General features: G+C 37.1%; 1 protein-coding gene across 1 annotated transcript in view; it reads right to left on the reverse strand.

The window, feature by feature from the left end:
* Positions 1-19,793, reverse strand: part of NUP155 (nucleoporin 155) — a 65,539-nt gene that overhangs the window by 8,828 nt on the left and 36,918 nt on the right. Inside the window, exons 21-32 of the mRNA XM_004737995.3 lie at positions 18,425-18,522; positions 15,209-15,339; positions 13,638-13,829; positions 12,838-12,976; positions 11,838-11,973; positions 11,009-11,162; positions 10,697-10,801; positions 9,270-9,424; positions 5,235-5,364; positions 3,988-4,101; positions 3,145-3,265; positions 2,167-2,277 (exon numbers count right to left, since the gene is read on the reverse strand). Coding sequence (XP_004738052.1) covers positions 2,167-2,277; positions 3,145-3,265; positions 3,988-4,101; positions 5,235-5,364; positions 9,270-9,424; positions 10,697-10,801; positions 11,009-11,162; positions 11,838-11,973; positions 12,838-12,976; positions 13,638-13,829; positions 15,209-15,339; positions 18,425-18,522 — 1,586 coding nt within the window. The remainder of the gene's footprint in view (positions 1-2,166; positions 2,278-3,144; positions 3,266-3,987; positions 4,102-5,234; positions 5,365-9,269; positions 9,425-10,696; positions 10,802-11,008; positions 11,163-11,837; positions 11,974-12,837; positions 12,977-13,637; positions 13,830-15,208; positions 15,340-18,424; positions 18,523-19,793) is intronic.

The raw sequence follows: 19,793 nt of genomic DNA on the forward strand, positions 1-19,793 counted from the left end.
GAACTCTGGGATCATGACCTGAGCTGAAGGCAGCGGCTTAACCCACTGAGCCACCCAGGAGCCCCGAGAATGGTCTAAATTTAATTGTGGTGATTGGTGTACAACGATGAACATGCTACAAAATTTAAAGCTATTAGAAAAAAAACTACATTTTGCTGAGTTTGGAAAATACAGAAAGGTACAAGAAATAGAGACCATTCACAATCCCACTAATGGAGAAGACCCACTGGTATTTCTTCAGTATCTTGATATATTATATACTCAATTTAACAGTTTTTCAGAAAAGAAGGGTTACTGCATCCTGATTTTAGAAACATGTAATGGGTTTTTTAAGTGCATCCACCCCCTCAGATGTGTAAGTTATTTATTTGATGGTTCTAATTTTGGCCCCATTCTCACTTTTTACTACCTATCATATCACAAATAAGATCATAATAGTAACAATCACATTCATATTTATGATCGTCAAAATCTGAGAATGACCAAGGTGAATGTCCCCAGGTAAGAAGAATCACTGAAAAGACTGCCACTGACTGAACCTGCAACTACCTGAGAATCTACCATACAAAAATTGTGCATAGATAATCAAATTCCTAAAAACTCTAAACTTGCTCTAGTTTGTAACCCCCGGAGCTTGTTTGACATTGAAAGATGGACAAAAAAAGAAGGAAAAAAAAGGCCTCTTCTACCCTAGACATTATTGGGTTCAAAAATTAAAAATCTAAGCCAAAGCAGAAATACTCTCTAAAGAAATTATGTATAGTGTGGCCTTTTTATTATTAAAATTGTTAAGTTTTTTTTTTTTTAAAGATTTTATTTATTTATTTGACAGAGAGAGATCACAAGTAGGCAGAGAGGCAGGCAGAGAGAGAGAGAGAGGAGGAAGCAGGCTCCCTGCTGAGCAGAAAGCCCGATGTGGGACTCGATCCCAGGACCCTGAGATCATGACCTGAGCCGAAGGCAGCGGCTCAACCCACTGAGCCACCCAGGCGCCCAAAATTGTTAAGTTTTTATTTTCTCTTTATTTTTCTCATTAATAAATAGCATGGCAGTTTTAAACACTATACTTACAAGAGAAAAGGGTATGATTATAATGACTTGATTTCCTGACATTTCCAGGAAAAAAACTGTAAATCAAGATGGTCTATAAAAAGGGCTCTATCCTCATTAAATAAACAAACAATTTAATGTTATGTTGTGAGCATTTTCCTGGTTCTCACCATTTTTCAAAGACCCTAGGTGCTTAACATCTTACTTTATGGATGTATTTATGTTCATTCTATTCTTGTATTTTTATTTATTTATTTTTTTAAGTAGGCTAAAAGCCCAGCATGGAGCCCAACATGGAGCTTGAACTCATGACTCTGAGATCAAAGCCTGACCTGAGAACAAGAGTTGGACGCTGAATCAAGCGAGTCACTCAGGCACCCTGATTCTACTGTTTTACAACTGAAGAAAAATATTACACATTGGCAAATGGCTAATAATTAGAGTCATATACATAACAATTACAGTAATACAGTTGATTAAGGGGTTCAAAAATTGCATTTTAAACAATTATTTGCTATTTAATTTTTTTAAAGATTTACTTATTTTTCTGAGAAAGAGAAAGAGTGTGAGCAGGGGGAGAGGCACAGGGAGAAAGAGAATTCTCAAGCAGGTTCCCTGCTCAATGGGGACCCCAATGTGAATCAGGGCTCTATCCCAAGACCCTGAGATCATGACCTCAGCTGAAATCAAGAGTCAGCTGCACAACCAACTGAGCCACCCAGGTGCCCCAACTATTTGTTATTTTAAAGAAAAATGTGTCCTCAATATAATAAGAGTTGAAGCAATCACAGATTGCCCATGCAGAAAATCAATCATTTTTCTTTCCTCCTTAAAACTTGTAGAGGGTTACCAACAATATAATCATTACTAAGGTCTGTTAGCACTATCCCCAGATATGGAAACTTGCAAGGTCAAAGAAAGTTCCTTACCTAACTACCAACAAATTCTGCTATCTTTGGAGGTTTTTCTTTCTGGAGAGGTAGAATTACACTACTGAGCTAAACAGCAACAAAGACACAATTCCACTCTGAGGATGATAAATTTTTTCCATGTCAATGAAGAAAATCATCAAAACAAAACAAAACACCCATGATAGCACATAAGATTACTGCTTACCTAAAGGAAAGAAGCGAGGTGTGCCAGCGTAAATTTTGCCCAGGAGCACAACCTTGAGACTGAGGGCATGCATTCTATCTGAGGAGCTCAGCGCCACGCTTTCATTCAATTCTGTAAGAAAAAGACATGCCATGAGAAACCAAACAGCTTTTCATGTGAAATGTTTAAACTGGCTATTTCATTCTATTTCAAGGTAAAAAGTACCCTACTAATGATATTCTAATATAATGAGCAGATACTGTGTTTCTGTTAGTGTCTGAAATACTTTTGATTTAAATAGGTCACAGGTTATGGGATTCTGAGGAAAGTGTCTCAGAATCCTTTATTAAGAAGAACAACCAGGGGCACCTGGGGGGCTCAGACATTAAGCATCTGCCTTCGGCTCAGGACATGATCCCGGGGTCCTGGGATGGAGCCCCACACCAGGCTCCCTGCTCAGTGGGGAGCCTGCTTCCCACTCTCCCACTCCCCGTGCTTCTATTCCCTCTCTTGCTGTCTCTCTCTGTCAAATAAAATCTTTTTTTTTTTTTAAAGATTTTATTTATTTGACAGAGACAGACATAGTGAGAGAGGGAACACAAGCAGTGGGAGTGGGAGAGGGAGAAGCAGGCTTCCCGCTGAACAGAGAGCCTGATGTGGGGTTCAATCCCAAGGCCCCGGGATCATGACCTGAGCCAAAGGCAGACAACTAATGACTGAGCCACCCAGGTGCCCCTAAATAAAATCTTAAAAAAAAAAAAAAAAGAAGAAGAAGAAGAAGAAGAAGAACAACCAAAAAATAACTATCCTTTTCTCAGAGTTTTCTCCAATATAAATTGAAGTCATTCTCTACAGGACTACCTCTGCCATATCCAGGTACCCACCACTTAGGTATATTCAATTTTCATGAGCTCTAAATATGAAAGCCACTAATAGCTTGCATTCCTCTACCAAGTCACTAAATAATGTATGCTAATATACCTGTAAGTGAGCACTTACCTTTCTCTATGATATCTTGCCAAAGTGTCTGCACCAATATAGGGTCTGAATAACCAGCACAATGAATTATTGCAAGTTTACACTCTGCAAGTTTAAACGGGTCAGCAAATTCCCCATAAAGCTGTTGGGAGAAAATGCCAACATTATACATACAACCAGGGGTCAAGTGTCAGAAATTTATAGTGATGCACTCCTTGAAAATTAAAAACGACCAAAGATCTTATCCAAAGTTCCTAAAATAGGATATAAAGATGTGATGACATGCAGGTGTTCATAACTCCAGATTAAGAATGGCAAAGGCTTGGTAAAATTAAATAGATTTCAACATGTGTGCCTCCCCGGCCCCCTTGGCTGGCAGGGAGATACTGTAATAACATATCCTTTATAATTAGCACTGTCTAAACCAGGGTTTAAAGAATCCTGGAAACACAAGTCTCAGGGTGCTTCACGGTTCTTGGAGAAATATCCAAGAATTATTGAAAAAGGGACTGCTCTGAAGTATAGAGTGGGAGAGGCTCAGAGAGGTAAGCAAAGATAAGTTACTTCTCCAAGACAAGAAGCAGGGCCATAAAATAAAAGGCAGGAGTTTTAACAAAGTTTGGTGTGAGGCTGATAAGAGTCTTGATAGAAAATGGCTTGGACAGAGCAAGTTAGCTGTCCCTAAGAGTCAGATACCACAGCAGTGATCTCTCAGCCCAGCAACATGCTCCCCAGGATGGGTTATCTTAATTTTGTGGAGAAAGATTAATCTTTCTCATGAAATGCAAAGTAGAATGCAAATGAAACAAGGAATTTATAGGTATTATGTGACTGCTAGAGGAATTCAACTTGCTTTTTTATTACCTTAGTTATGTCCATTAGCTCAGAATCCAGCTGAGAAATTGCATCCTGTACAGAAGAATGGTGGGAATACTGTCTTTGTAGTGTCTCTTGTATCTGAAGTTGGATCCTAGCAACCTAGTTTGAATTAAAAAAAGCAAGTCTTAAGTTTTTGATGATAAGTCAATAAGTAGTTGAAGGAATGATTCCTAGTATCTGACTTTAAGTTGGTTAAAGTAAAAAAAAATGTATAAATAACAGTATAGTGACTATAATTAACACTGTATCACATATTTGAAAGTTGCTGAAGAAAATAGATTGTAGAAGTTCTTATCACAAGAAAAAAATTTTGTCATTATGTATATAGTGATAAGTGTTAGTTAGATTTATTATGGTGATCATTTTGCAATACCTAAAAATACTGAATCATTACACTGTATACCTGAAACTAATATAATACTATGTCAATTATACCTCAATAAAAAAACTGTACAAATGAAGACTTCTATTGTAACAACCTAGCAGCTCTTCATCACAACCCAAAGATCTCATAGGAAGTATACTATGGCAGAGAGCCTTTGCTGTCACTGTAATACCCATCTTTCCCATGATTGCAGCCAGAAAATGGCTAGACCATATTTTCCAACCTCCTCTGTAGAGAGATATGGCCATAAGACTAAGTTCTCTTCAATGGACTGTAAGTGGCTGTACAGTATGTCACTTCAGGACTGAGGTCTTTAAGAGAGCTTCTTACATGTGATTTTTTCTCTTACTCCCTCTGACAGAAGAAAAAGTTAAGGCCATAGGGAATGGCAGAGCCAGAAAATAGAACTTGGGTATTAAAATCAATCAAGTGGAAGAAAGCCAGTGGCCAGTCAGGAACACCAACTCTGGATATTTGTGAATGAGAAATAAGCTTTTGTATTTGCACCATTACATACTCTTAGGTCTCTTAATTAGGGCAGTTTAGCCTACTCTACTTCACGTATCTACTCATTAGTTTCTAGAATAAATGGTAAATGTGATAATCTCCTTTGTGTTGGAACAGTTGGGAAAAAAAAAACCAAAACAACCTTTAGAAATGCCACAGAGAAAAATCTAATTATAGCAATGTCCTGTGACCCAATAAAAGATGTATGTCTACATATGAAAATAAATACATACAGGCAGAAGACACTAGAATATTAACTGCTACTGACCTGTGAGTTACTAGAGGGAAGAAGGGAAAATGAAATAAATGCAGGCAAAGGTTAAGTATCTTTAGCGCTTACTTCCATTTTTTCTTCTAATTCATGAAGGAATTCACCATCTGCAGCTATCGAGGAAATAGCAGTAGAACTTTTGGCACTAAGAATGGCTCGAGCAATGTACTCTAGTCGCTGCTGAAGTGAAATTTCTGTGCTGGGGGAGAAAAACCTTACTTTTATTTATATGAACTCTTAAGGATCCCATATACAAATATATTAATTATGACACACTATTTTGTACATACCAAATGAGCCATAAAAGCCCATTTGAAACTTGAAAAAACTATTAAAGGAATTCTAATGAAAGAGATCTACAGTTTAAGGCAACAAATTAAAAAATGCTTAAGTTTACATCCAAGAAAGTAACTCCTGATTTTTTTTTTTAAAGATTTTATTTATTTGACAGAGAGAGATCACAGTAGACAGAGAGGCAGGCAGAGAGAGAGAGAGAGAGGGAAGCAGGTTCCCTGCTGAGCAGAGAGCCCGATGCGGGACTCGATCCCAGGACCCTGAGATCATGAGCTGAGCTGAAGGCAGCGGCTTAACCCACTGAGCCACCCAGGCGCCCTGTAACTTCTGATTTTAAAACTTTAATTCAGTATATTAAAACTTGGATTCTTCAAAACACTAAAGTAAGGAAAAAGTTCTTTATCACTCCTCATATTCTTCACTTCTCTACCTTAATACGGCTAATACTGTATGTAATCCTCCACAAAGCAAATAGAGTGACCTCTTAAAAACAGAAATCAGGGCGCCTGGGTGGCTCAGTGGGTTAAGCCGCTGCCTTCGGCTCAGGTCATGATCTCAGGGTCCTGGGATCGAGTCCCGCATCGGGCTCTCTGCTCAGCAGGGAGCCTGCTTCCTTCTCTCTCTCTCTCTGCCTGCCTCTCAGTGTACTTGTGATTTCTCTCTGTCAAATAAATAAAATCTTAAAAAAAAAAAATAAATTTTAAAAACAGAAATCAAATTATGTCACATGTCTTCACCTACTCCTTCAACTTCCTCTCCTTTCACCTGCTCCCATGTTCACCATCTCCAACCGCACTGGCTTTCTTTTTTATATCCTAAACATGATAAACTTGAATCTAAACCACCTCTGCAGAGACTATTGTTCCCAAGCTTGGGCCATTTCCTCCACATCTTTTTTTTTTTAAAGATTTTATTTATTTATTTGACAGAGAGAGATCACCAGTAGACAGAGAGGCAGGCAGAGAGAGAGAGGGAAGCAGGCTCCCTGCCGAGCAGAGAGCCCGATGCGGGACTTGATCCCAGGACCCCGAGATCATGACCCGAGCCGAAGGCAGCGGCACCCACTGAGCCACTCAGGCGCCCCCCTCCACATCTTTAATACTGTACTTTCTTGTCACTTGAGAATCAATTTTCTTTTTAAAAAAAATTTTTTAAAAAGATTTTATTTACTTATTTGACAGAGATCACAAATAGGCAGAGAGGCAGGCAGAAAGAGGGGCAAGCAGGCTCCCCACTGAGCAGAAAGCCTGATGCGGGGCTCGATCCCAGGACCCTGAGATCATGACCTGAGCTGAAGGCAGAGGCTTAACCCACTGAGCCACCCAGGTGCCCCAAGAATCAATTTTCATAACAATTTGTTTGAGGCCTTCTCTGACCAATCTTAACTAAAGCCGCTCCTTACCCCCACTTCCCAATAGGCCCTTTTTACTATATTATTCTATTTTTATAGAACCTGAATTTGTTTGTGTCTGCATTCTATACCCACTGGAATGGGAGTTTTGGGGACCAAAGGTGGTATTTGCATTGTTCACTATTCCTTTCTGCATGCCTTGAATATACATCACTGGTGCTCAAAATCTATTTGCTGGCTGGCAGGCTGGCAGGTGTCAGAAAGCCCAAGCATGTATCCACCTCGATGGTTACCACCTTCAGTCCTTTCTAATCCCCCATCACACTTGGTTCTTTGATATTACAGAGTGACTTGGCATTAAAAACAAACCCACTAATTCATTTAGTTGCTGGCAACCTCTCATACTAACCAGTATTAAATGTAACTTTTGATATCCCCATTACTTCCAGTTTGAATCAGGAAAAAACTAGCTTTCTTTTACTTTCAGATCAAACTGTCCTTCTGTATAGCTATGGCTCCCATATTTTTCCCCTTCTAAAAAAAAAAAGAAAGGGAGGGAAGGAGAAAGGAAGAATTAACTCCTCTCTCCCTTCTATCCTTGAAAGTACTGGTGTAGATGACAGTTACTTAGCACTGACCATCTCTCAGTGCTGCACGTACAGGACTGTTTAGTACATTTGGGACCTGTTTCTAAAAGAGCTTCCCTTTCTTTCCCCTCTCATCTCTAAAAAAAGCCCTACTTGAACCAAACATATTAAAAGTAGGTAACATTTCCAAATAATTTAAAATACAAATTCTATAGCTGCCAATTTATTTGCTGCAGCCTATATAAGCTAAAAGAGTGTGGTAAGAAAGAGAGTAACATTATAGTTGGAAAAATATTTTATTGCGGAAAAAGAAGGTTAAGCTGAGAGCTAGAGTAGAAGGACAGTGTATCTCACATGAGGAGGAAATTAGGTTATATGTGTTATGTACAAAGTAGATATGGATAATGAATGTTCTTAAGTTAGAGAATTTGTGAATTTTTTTTTTTAGATTTTATTTATTTGACAGAGAGAGACAGAAGCAGGGGGAGTGGCACACAGAGGGAGAAGCAGGCTCCCTGCTGAGAGAGAAGCCTGATGCAGACTCAAACCCAGGACCCCGGGATCATGACCTGAGCCAAGGGTAGACACTGAACAACTGAGTCACCCAGGCATCCCTTCTGAATATGTTATAATAACAATATAACAAGAAAAAAGGTCAATAAATATTAATGGAAGGCCAATTAAGAATAAATACGTACATACTCACACTTGCTATTACAGTCACATCTAAACTATTTAAAGTAGGCTCTAAGCCCAACCGTGGCTTGAACTAATGACCCTGAGATAAGAGTCACATGCTCTACTGACTGAGCCAGAAAGGTGCCCCATAAGTTACCATTCTGATTAACTTTGTTTAAAAACAACTTTGTTTCCACAACCTCTTCTTCCTAACTTAATTGAGCTCCAGTTTTAAAAATAGAACTTGTGTTATTTTGGCAAAGAAGATTCCAAATGAAAATACAAGGTCAAATTAATGATCTGTCCAAAATTATATTGTTTTTTGATATGATAATCTAACTAGACATTTCAATGCTTTCTTTAATAAGATTCTTAACAATCTTTAACATAAATGCTCAAAACTTTTTTGTAATTTAAACCAACAGTGCAGAGGAAATTAGTCTAGATTTAGTAACACATTTAAAATTATAAAGCCTTTGAGAGATTTTGTCCTTTTTTTTTTTTTTTTTAAAGATTTTATTTATTTACCTGACAGAGAGAAATCACAAGTAGATGGAGAGGCAGGCAGAGAGAGAGAGGGAAGCAGGCTCCCCGCCGAGCAGAGAACCCGATGCGGGACTCGATCCCAGGACCCTGAGATCATGACCTGAGCCGAAGGCAGCGGCCTAACCCGCTGAGCCACCCAGGCGCCCCCCCCCCTTTTTTTTTAAAGATTTTATTTATTTATTTGAGAGAGAGACAGTGAGAGAGAGCATGAGCGAGGAGAAGGTCAGAGAGCGAAACAGACTCCCCATGGAGCTGGGAGCCTGATGCGAGACTCGATCCCGGGACTCCGGGACCATGACCTGAGCCGAAGGCAGTCATCCAACCAACTGAGACACCCAGGCCTCCCAGATTTTGTCCTTTCAATTAAGAATACTGATTAACTGTTTAGTAGTAAAGAATCTAAAGACATACTTTAAAGAAGAGATTTAGAAGTTAGTTTGACTAAAGACAACCTTGGGTATTTAGTACCTCCTATACACTATTAAAAAAGAAAAAACTGTAAACTGTATGTAAATCCAAGTAAAAGCATAAAAAACTATACATACTATAACCTGAATAAGGTTTTATTTAATTTCTGAAATCCAGATGTGTCTAGTTATAGGTCAGTTATCAATCATTATTCATAGAAGTAAGAGTATTATACCATACCTATGCATGTCAGCCAATTTGGACAGGACGCGAGCAGCATTACTAAAGCTTCTATTCTTTTCATAATACCTCCACAGTAAATCCATATAACGAACTTTGTTTTGATCAACTTTGGCCATTCGGACTAGATGTGGCTCCAGAAATGGAGAAGCAATCTGCAAATTACACAGTCACTCAGAAACTCTCCTGGGCTAGCCGCTTGCTCTTTATGTAGTAACTACAACATCTTTATTTATTTATTAAAAAGATTTTTTATTTATCTATTTGATAGATAGAGGTCACAAGTAGGCAGAGAGGCAGGCAGAGAGAGAAAGAAGAGGAAGCCGGCTCCCTGCAGAGCAGACAGCCCGATGTGGGGCTCGATCCCAGGACCCTGGGATCACGACCCGAGCCGAAGGCAGTGGCTTAACCCACTGAGCCACCCAGGCACCCCAACTACAACATTTTTAAAACAACTACAGGTATGCCTTGCTTCACAAACACATAAGCAAAATTATAATCTAACAACAGACAGAGGGCAATTTTTTTCATTATACATGATTTTTGTTTTACTAGAGTTAACCAAAGAGTTGCTATGATAGTTGAATTAGGCTAATTAAACTAATTAGCCTAGTTGAATTAGGCTAATTAAACTAGTTGATAGTTGAATTAGGCTAATGAAACTAATCATAATCCAATTACAATTTTTGAATTTTTCTTTCTTTTTTTTTTGAGACAGAGAGAGAGTGAGCATGAGCATAGGTCAGGGGGAACCCCAAGCAGGCTCCATTTCACGACCCGAGGATCACAACCTGTGACGAAATCAAGAGTCGAATGCTTAACCGAATGTGCTACCTAGGCATCCCCAGCTACAAATGAAAACACAGCTATTGATTCCTCAAAGACGTCCTTGCCATTGTCAAATGCCACACATTTATTTTACAGAATGAAGAATACTGAGACTTAGGATAGTAAAAAGACATGTATGAAGTCACATACTGAATTAATGGCAGAGGTTATGCCAAGTTTAGGACTCCTAATTCATAATCCAATGATTTTCATCCCACAATATTAGAAAATTAGAGCAATAGTTTATTTTGTCCACCAGGAAAGGATATTACATTACTTGGATTGATGCTAACACATAATGGTAGGTTCAGGATAAGAAAATGAATTTCCTGGTATCTGTGTTTTTTTTTTTTTTTTTTTTAAGGATTTTATTTATTTGACAGGAAGAGAGCAAGCGAGTGAGCACAAGCTGGGGAGTGACAGGCAGAGGGAGAGGGAGAAACAGGATCCCTGCTAAGCAGGGTGCCCGATGCAGGGCTTGATCCCAGGCTGAGGCAGACACTTAACCAACTGAGCCACCCAGGCGCCCCTCCTTCAACTATATGCATGCTAATTGAAAATACAAGTTAGCAATATTGGAATAAAAAAATATTTTTTACCTGCAATAGCTTATCTGCAAGATCAGCTTGTATTAGCCAATTATAAAGGGCAATACTAAAGAGCTCGTCTTTAGATCGTTGAGATAATTTAAGCATTTGTTCAAACTAAAACAAAACAAAACAAAAAATTAGCAGTTAAAGGCTCTCCTGCTGGACATCATAACCATCAGCCTTATAAAATGCTGAAATCAAGAATCTTTGTAAATGCTTATTTCTAAGATCTACTACCTTTCCCAAGACGAGCTGTCTCCACAATTACACAGAACATCTAAACAATGTATTTTCAGGATAAAAATATGCTATGTCCCTTACATGATGTCCTGCTTCTTCATTACTCAGCATATTGGGATCAGATGACAATACTGGAGGTCCAGGTTTTTTGGGTACACTGGGAGACTGAGGAGCAGCCTTACTTTGGTTTACCAATTCTTGAAGCGTATCTGTAATACACTTATAACTGTTTAATCTGAAAAAGAACAGAAAAGGAGCAAATGCATTGTTTAATTAGATAGCAACTGACTAATCTAATTTAAATACAAAATAATATGAAGACTATTTTGGGGACTAGCTATATGTACACACACAAATATATGTGGTATTAAAAATAATATAAATCGTATACTTTTTCTATGTTTGAGAAATGTCATAACCATAAAAGGGTGATGTTATAAAAATTAATGTATTAATAAAAAACATGTTTTAGATAGGTTATATATTTCCTTTATGGACACACTTTTTTCTTAACAGTCACTACTAATTTGTGAACATTTAAAAATCATCCCATAAAATAAAATACTAATCATCACCCAGAACCAGAAATTAGGTAGGGGAGAGATGGTTCCAAATAAGTTATTGCATTTAAAGCTGACATTAGTACAGTGTTCTAAAAACCATAGAGGCAAGTTCAAAAACATTTATAAGTCCTTAAGAATTTCAACCAGAGTAAAAGTTGACCCCTAAGGCAAGAATTATAATCCTAATTTAGGCCTGTGATAAAACAAAACATTTTTAAGTGAAAGCATAATTCATTCTTATAAGTGTTGTACTTAGAATATTGTTTTCCTAATATAATCAATCAAACTGTACACCAAGGAAAGTCTGTATCCAAAAAGTTGACAAGCCACTAGGGTGATAAACTTGCCTTTCTTGGAAAGCCTGCAGTCCCACGATGTCTTCTTCTGGTTCTCCATGTTTATAGAAATGAAGTCCAAGACCCTGAGGATCTTTTTTTTCTGCAGCAGTAAGAGATAGTTCCACTACACCCTCATAAAAACGGACTAATGGGAAAGGAAAAGGACAAAGAGATAAGGCTTATTAAGCTGGATGTGTTTTTCCTTAGCTGGTTTATAAAAGTACTGATCAAGGTTTCTATGTCTCTACTGTATGCTAGTCACCTTAATGACACAATCATATATATGGTGAATCCACCGAAGAACAAGGTACCAACATGCCTAAAAGGCAGCTATTAAGTGTATTTTCTTTATTGGAAAAATGTTTCTCCAAAGTTAGAATAACAAAAGGGAAGATTTCTGTTCCTTGATGGGAAAAAAAAATCTTAGAATTCAAAACAGTATCTGTGCTAACAGTTACTATTTTTACATTGCGTTAGATTTGATTTAAAGTAATTTAGGGGTGCCTGGGTAGCTCAGTGGGTTAAAGCCTCTGCCTTCAGCTCGCGTCATGATCCCAGGGTCCTGGGATCGAGCCCTGCATCAGGCTCTCTGCTCAGCATGCCTCTCTGCCTAGTTGTGATCTCTGTCTGTCAAATAAATAAATTAAAAAAACAAACAAAAAAGTAATTTAAAAGCAAGCAGACAAGTACTATTTTAAAAATTAGCCAAAAGAATTGAAAGCATCCAAAAATAAATGTAATCCACGAAGCTATCTAATATAGATAGTATACAAGGACAAGGATTGAAACTCCTGTGTTAAAAGTTATCTATTTCAAGATATAAAAAGAACATTATAGTTTTTGCAGAGGCCAGCCATCAAACACTAAAACACAAGGCATGAGTTTCCCAAGTAGTATCACTTGGGGAAGTGTTGCTTATGTTAAGAGGCTTTTTATCAGTAGCTTAAAATAAAACAGTCATTTGTCCCCTGAGTTAAGAAAAAGATGTGAAGAACATTTTGTTTCTCACCTTGTCTATACTGAGCACAAACATTGGAAAGGTCCACTTGATTGCTGATTTTCTGATACTCCTTTAAGGATTCTCTTAACATTCTTTCCTTTTCAGTCTTGTTCTGAACTTGTCGGGAACGCTGGAGGAGTTCATTCGCCTAGATTAGAGATGACAAGAACTTAAAAAGACATAAAATCCAGCACATAGACAATATTACCAACATAAGTCTTGGTCTATGTCTCAATTAACATCCGGTTTATTATCAGAAAAAATAAAAACAACTCTACAAACTTATTTCTTCTTAATTTTAGGCAGAAAAATTTTTGACCAAAAAAATCTTAGCTACTTTTAACTCCTCTCACAAATATTTTAAGCAAGATAGCTTTTGACTGGTAAATCTCTTGCCTAGTGAATACATTATTGGTCAGCAGGCAGTCCATGTGATACTGATTTAAATTATTTTTACCTGTAAGAAAGGATCAATAAAAATTGCCCAATCAACTCTTATTACAGACTTAAAGTTTTAGTAATTTTTAATTTCTAAGGAGATACGTGTTTAACCATTTAAAAAAATATGGTCTAGAAATGTTATATTCTTTATGAAAAACTTCAATATACAAGGATTTTAAGAAATGATGTATTCCAACTCCTTTCATCATATAGATAGAGACTCTGGAGGCCAAGAGAGAGGTTAGGAGACCCACTCAAGAGACGTCATATGTTAAGTAAAAGATGGTTTCTGATTCCAGTTCTATTGTGCTTTTCATACTATGAAACCCTCTTTAAGAGACATTGAAAGAGCTGATAAAGCATCATACCTTAGAACAAATTGCATCATCAGTGCTATACAGAAGTGGGCAGATATCCTGTAAGTGTAAACTAATGCCATCAACAGCAGCATTATCTCTGATGTAGCAGTTGATAAGAGAAGCGATTAATGCCCCCGTCAGTTCCTTGTCCCTGATTACCAGATCTTTAAAGGTGGTGATTTTCAGCTGCTCTTGAAATTCCTAGGAGTATAATACAAAGTCCTTTTTTTCTACCAAAAATACAGAAATATCCTATTTCTACCCACAACAAAATTTCTTTAGCAATTTAAAATAAAAAATTAAAAGACTCTATAGTTCAAAAGAGAAAATATGCTAAACTATACAGATTAACACATTTTTGCAAACTTCCATAGAATCACATAATTGTTAAAGAACCCACAGTATGACCAGTCGAAATCTCTCAATTTACAAGTGAGAGAAGTAAAATGTAGGCAGAACCAAAATTAGAGCCAGGTTTCCTGATTTTAGTCATAACCAGAAAGAATAATCACTTAGCTACATTAAAAGATTTTGGGTTTACAGGGTGCCTGAGAGTGGCTCAGTTGGTTAAGCATCCGACTCTTGATTTCAGTTCAGGTCCTACAAATGGACCTTGAGAGCTCGTTTGGAGGTTCTAGCAGGGACACTCAACTATTTGTATACCCTTGACCAAAGAATGGTCTACCTCTATCAAGGAAGATCATCCTCTTCGAGCACAAAGCTTTGGAAGGGATGCACATGGAGTGGTGAGGGAGAAAGGGAACACCCGCTTAACCAGTCAGCTGAGTCAACATGATCAAAGGGCATGACAGATTCACATCACACCTTTCCTTAGAGAACATAGTTCACAGGAATGAAATGACACGATATCTAGGATCATCTTGAAAGTAATTTGGTAAAGAAAAAGAGAATAGATTAATGAAAGTTGATAAAATCTTGAAAATGCTGAATGCAAGTGTATATGATTATAATGTAGTATTTACTCTATTTTTGTATATGTTTAGAAATATTCACAATAGTAATACATTCCCCCCAGTGGCCTAACATTTAAGTGAATGCAAACTGCCATCATACTTAAAAAGGATTCAAATGAGGACAGCAAGAGAAATCTGACCCATTCATTTCTCAAATGGTAAACCTTTTTAAAAGTAAGAATATTTAAGTCATTAGACTCTGAAATTACAGGCAAAAATTTTGTGGATGTATCTGTATGCATTCTTTGAGGGTGGGAAGAAAGAGTTTTAATCAAATTCCCAAAGGGATCTGAAATCCAAATAACGGTTACAACCTACTGTATAAAAAAATACTTTTCGTAAAGATTTCATTCATATACCATAATAAAATTCTCACATACTGTAAAAACTTGTGGTTTTGACAAAGTGGATCCCTCAAGTTTTCATGATTTAGTGCAAGTTTCCATTAAGATTTCCATTAAGCAGATAACTAACTTCATCATACCACCTAAATGCTTCTCCCCGAAAGTCTCCTCTCAAACCCAAGTGTAAGATTAAAGCTAACTCAAAAGAAAACAAACTAAGCACAGAATTAACAATATGATCTTAAAGGAAAAGAAATCCTACCTTCTGAAGTTCTCCTACAATGACAGTGAACTGATGTTCACAAAGAAGCTTCCATAAAGCCAGAGCCTGGTATGATTTTCGAACCAACTGCTGGATTGCCTGAAGTGAAACCTTTTCACTCAGTTGAGCCTCTAATTACAAAACACAACTGATGAAGTTTTATACAATGACATAGGTTGTTTTGTTTTAAATAACACAACATTTTGCTTTCAATAAGAACAACTATAGTTAAGGCTGAAATCCTCACTGGTCTCCCCACATCCCAGCCAACCATGATCATGACTTGTTGAAGTCATCCTTTCATCACGTCATTATATGTATATGTGGTTCTATGTGTCTGCGTGTGCACACATAAAACAAAAACTGCTGTTTTTAAACCATTTACACCACTTTTTCCACCCAGCTGTATTTTAATAAGTATTTAATATTAATCTTAATATTCTAATATATATTACTGGATATTCCATCATGTAAGTATACCACAATTAGGTCCATTTTCCACCTTAAGGACATTTATACTATCTCCCATGCTTTGCTACTAAAACAATAATGCAATAAATATTCTTAAGAAAGGACTCCTGAAAAGCACCATCAGATTTCTCTAGGACTATGTTCCTCAAACCCTGGATGAAATAAATTGGTGAAAATAAATAAATAAATAAATAAATAAATAAGTGGGCAAGTCATGAAATCAATTCGGTCAGTCATGACAGCTACCTTCCCCCCTTTAAAAAGGAAAGAAAATTGGAGTGCCTGGCTGGCTCAGTCAGTAGACCATGCAACACTTGATCTCAGGGCTTTAAGTTCAAGACCCACACTGGGCATGGAGCCTACTTAAAAAAAAGAAAAAGGGAATAAAATAAAAAAGGAAAATATTAGAGTGTAAAACAGGTAGTTATTTCCTATAATTTTGTTTCAGTTATGTATATATGCTTTCAAACATTAAGGTCATAACATAAAATGTATTTCTTACCATAAGAAAAAAAGTCTGATAAAGACTGCTATACGATGTATCCTTAGAAGTGAAACTGCTGGGCTTCAATATATATGCATTTTCAGCTTTTATAGGCTATGATCAAACTGCTCCCTAAAGTAGTCGTTTCAGTGTACATGTGCCAGCAATCTGAACCCTCCTTTTGTTTTAATCCTTACCAATGCTTGGTATTGTCAGGCTTAAGATTTTACTGAAGTACCAACAGCAGTAATGAAAAAATGTTTATGAAACAGTAAACGAAAAACTAGATTTAGCAGGAAGGGACAAGATTAAATGGCTGGGTCTTAATTAGCAAGGATCTATCAGCCCGAAATGGCTCAAACAGAACACAAAAATTCTTTTAAAAAACCAAATGGCAGGCAAAATTTAAGCAATGATTTATTATTATTCCAAACTATTTCTGGAGTAATTGATGATTCTAAGTTTTCCATTACCTTGTTCCTTCCTTGTTACTATTTATAACAGAAAAACAACAACAACAACAACAACAAAAACAAAAAAGAAATCCCAAAACCAACCAAAAATTTGATTCACATTTTTAACTTTATAAAAAGGTGTGCCACTAATCATTAGGAAAATGCAAATCAAAAACCACAATGAGATACCACATTGTAACCACTAGGATGGAGATTATAAAAAGAGAAAAATAACTGGTGAAGATGTGAAGAAATTGAAATGCTTGTGCACTACTAGCAGAAATGTAAAATGGTGCATAGAGAATAGTATGGCAGTTTTTCAAAAATTAAAATACGGACTACCATATGATCCAGCAATTCCATTTCTGGGTACATAACAAAAAAACAAAGCAAGGGCTCAAATTTATATTTGTACAACACGTTCATAGCAGAATTATTCACAATACCTCTAAGGTGGAAGCAACCCAAGTGCTCAAAAACCCAAGCTTTTTTTTCTGGTTTCAAGATACAATACCCTAAACCCAGTATTCAGTGTTTGTTCTGCAGTGAGCCTTTACGGAGGCAGCACGCACCCTGCCAAACCCCTTTCCCAGAAACCACACACATCACCTCAGCAACAAGCTGCCACAACTTTGAAATGTGTCTGTGGAATTCTATGCTTTATCTCTAAATGTGTCCTAAAGGTTGGCTGCGCTCAGTTCGAAGAGCATGTGACTTGATCTCATCAGGTTCGTGAGTTCAAGCCCCACAATTACTAAAAAAGGTAAACTTAAAAAAAAAAAAAGAGGGCGCCTGGGTGGCTCAGTGGGTTAAGCCGCTGCCTTCGGCTCAGGTCATGATCTCAGGGTCCTGGGATCGAGTCCCGCATTGGGCTCTCTGCTCAGCAGGGAGCCTGCTTCTTCCTCTCTCTCTCTGCCTGCCTCTCTGCCTACTTGTGATCTCTCTCTGTCAAATAAATAAATAAAATCTTTAAAAAAAAAAAAAGAAAAAAAAAAAAAAAAAAAAGAAAAGAAAAGAAAAAGAAAAAGTATCCTAAGGAACAGAAAAGTCTAAGAAAGGTTATTTTTGGGGGTCTGGGAATGCTCAAAAATTTTTCCATATAATTTAATGGTAACTGCTTCCTAACTTTATGCCACCATTCTGGCTTATGAAAGGTTTCATAGGAACACTACTTTCAGATAGCAGGGGAAACCTCTGTAGACATACAATGGAATAATACTGTCTTAAAAAAGAAAGGAAATTTAGACGTATGCCGCAACATGGATGAACTCTGAAGACATATGCTAGCTGAAATGAGCCAGAGGCAAAGGGGGTCCCTGTGTAATTCCACTTATATGAAGTATATTGGGTAGTCAAATTCAGACTAAAAAAACCAAACGAATGGTTGACAGTAGTAGGGTTGGGATGGTGTGAGAAATGGGGAGTTACTGTTTCGGTACAGAGTTTTTTAAGAAGATGAAAAAAGTTTTGGAGATGGATAGTAGTGACATTTGCACAACCAAGTGAATGTGGTTAAAACTATAGTCTATTTTATGATTTAAAAACTTATTTTAAAAAAGATTATCATGTTTCTTGTAAAAGAAAGGAAAAAACTTAATGGGCTGAAAGTTATGGAAATATATGAAAGCCATACAGTCCCACTTTTCTTAACCACACTGTTATTTGAATAAAAAATATATGTGTTATCAAAAACCAGATCTTATTAAGGGAGGTTCACTGTTCTATTCAATCCACTGTTTCCTATTTGATGAATAAAACTCTTTATGGGCGTCATGTACAGTCAACTGATCAGAAGGAATAACTTACCATGAAACTTCCTTTGCAGCTCCTGTTGCATCTGCTGGGTACTTCCATTTTCAGGACGCATGAATCCTATCAGCCTCTGCTGCACTTTGGCAGTTGTACTGAAACAAATTTCAGAATGTGTATTTGTGTTTTTGACAGCTTTACTGAGATATGAATCATACATCATACAATTCAACCATTTAAAGTACATAATTTAGTTTTTCAAAATACATTCACAGGGTTGTGCAACTATCACCACAATCTGATTTTAGAACATTTTCACCCACTCTCTATTAGCAGTCAATCCATATCTCTCCACCCCTACCCTAAGTAACTGCTAGCATACTTTTGTCTCTTTAAGTTTGCCTATTCTGAATATTTAATATAAATGAGGTAGGATACATTGTTAATATTCGTTTCCTCTACAGAATAGTGAAGTAGTAGAATAGTAAAGCAAATAAATGATGATTTAAAACTGGATCATTTTAACCTCCTGGATGCTTAAAGTTTCAATTATTTGGTTATTGTGATGTCCATTTTTATTCAGAAAGGCTAGATAAGTGGTTGCTTCTTTCTCTTTATCCGCCAAATTTAAAAGTAATGAATTGGTTTCTAGCATCCTTCAAAGATGAGCAACATTTTGGTTTCAAGTTACATAATAAAATCTACCTTTCCCATGTGTAGTTTTATGAGTTTTGACAGATGCATAGTTTCATATAACTACCACCACAATCATACAACTACCACCACATACAGAACAGTTCCGTCATGCCTCAAATTCTCTTGTACTGTTTCTTGTATCCAAATCCTCTTCCCACCCCTAAGCCTGGCCACCACTCTTCTCTTCTTTACCCCATAAGTTTTTTTTTAGATTTTACTTATTTCTTTGACAGAGAAAGGAAATGAGAAAGCACAAGCAGGGAGAGTGGCAGAGGGAGAGGAAGAAGCAGGCTCCCCGATGAGCAGAGAGCCCAATGCGGAGCTCCATCCCAGAACTCTGAGACCATGATCTGAGTCCAACGCAGATGCTTAACCTGGTGCCCCCACCCCTAAGTGCCCCTACCCCTACAGTTTTTGCCTTTTCCAGTATGTAATATAAATCTATTCTGGCTTCTTTTCTATAGCATCATATATTTGACAGTCATCCATGTTGCTGTCTATATCAGCTCTCTGGAGAATGTCAGTCTTGTTTGTTTTAGCAGGTAATCTATCGTGTGAAATCTGGTATTCACATTGTAAGTGCTAAATCATGAAAAATGGAAAATAAAAGAGATCTTAGAACTAAAAATATAATGGCCAGAAAAAAAAATATATCAGAGAAATTGAATAGATGCTATTTAAAAAAAAAAAAAGATTTTATTTATTTATTTTTTTGAGGGGAAGAGAGAGT

Source organism: Mustela putorius, unplaced genomic scaffold (genome assembly GCF_011764305.1).
Source record: "Mustela putorius furo isolate JIRA1106 unplaced genomic scaffold, ASM1176430v1.1 tig00000407_pilon_pilon_pilon, whole genome shotgun sequence".
NCBI lineage: Eukaryota > Metazoa > Chordata > Mammalia > Carnivora > Mustelidae > Mustela > Mustela putorius.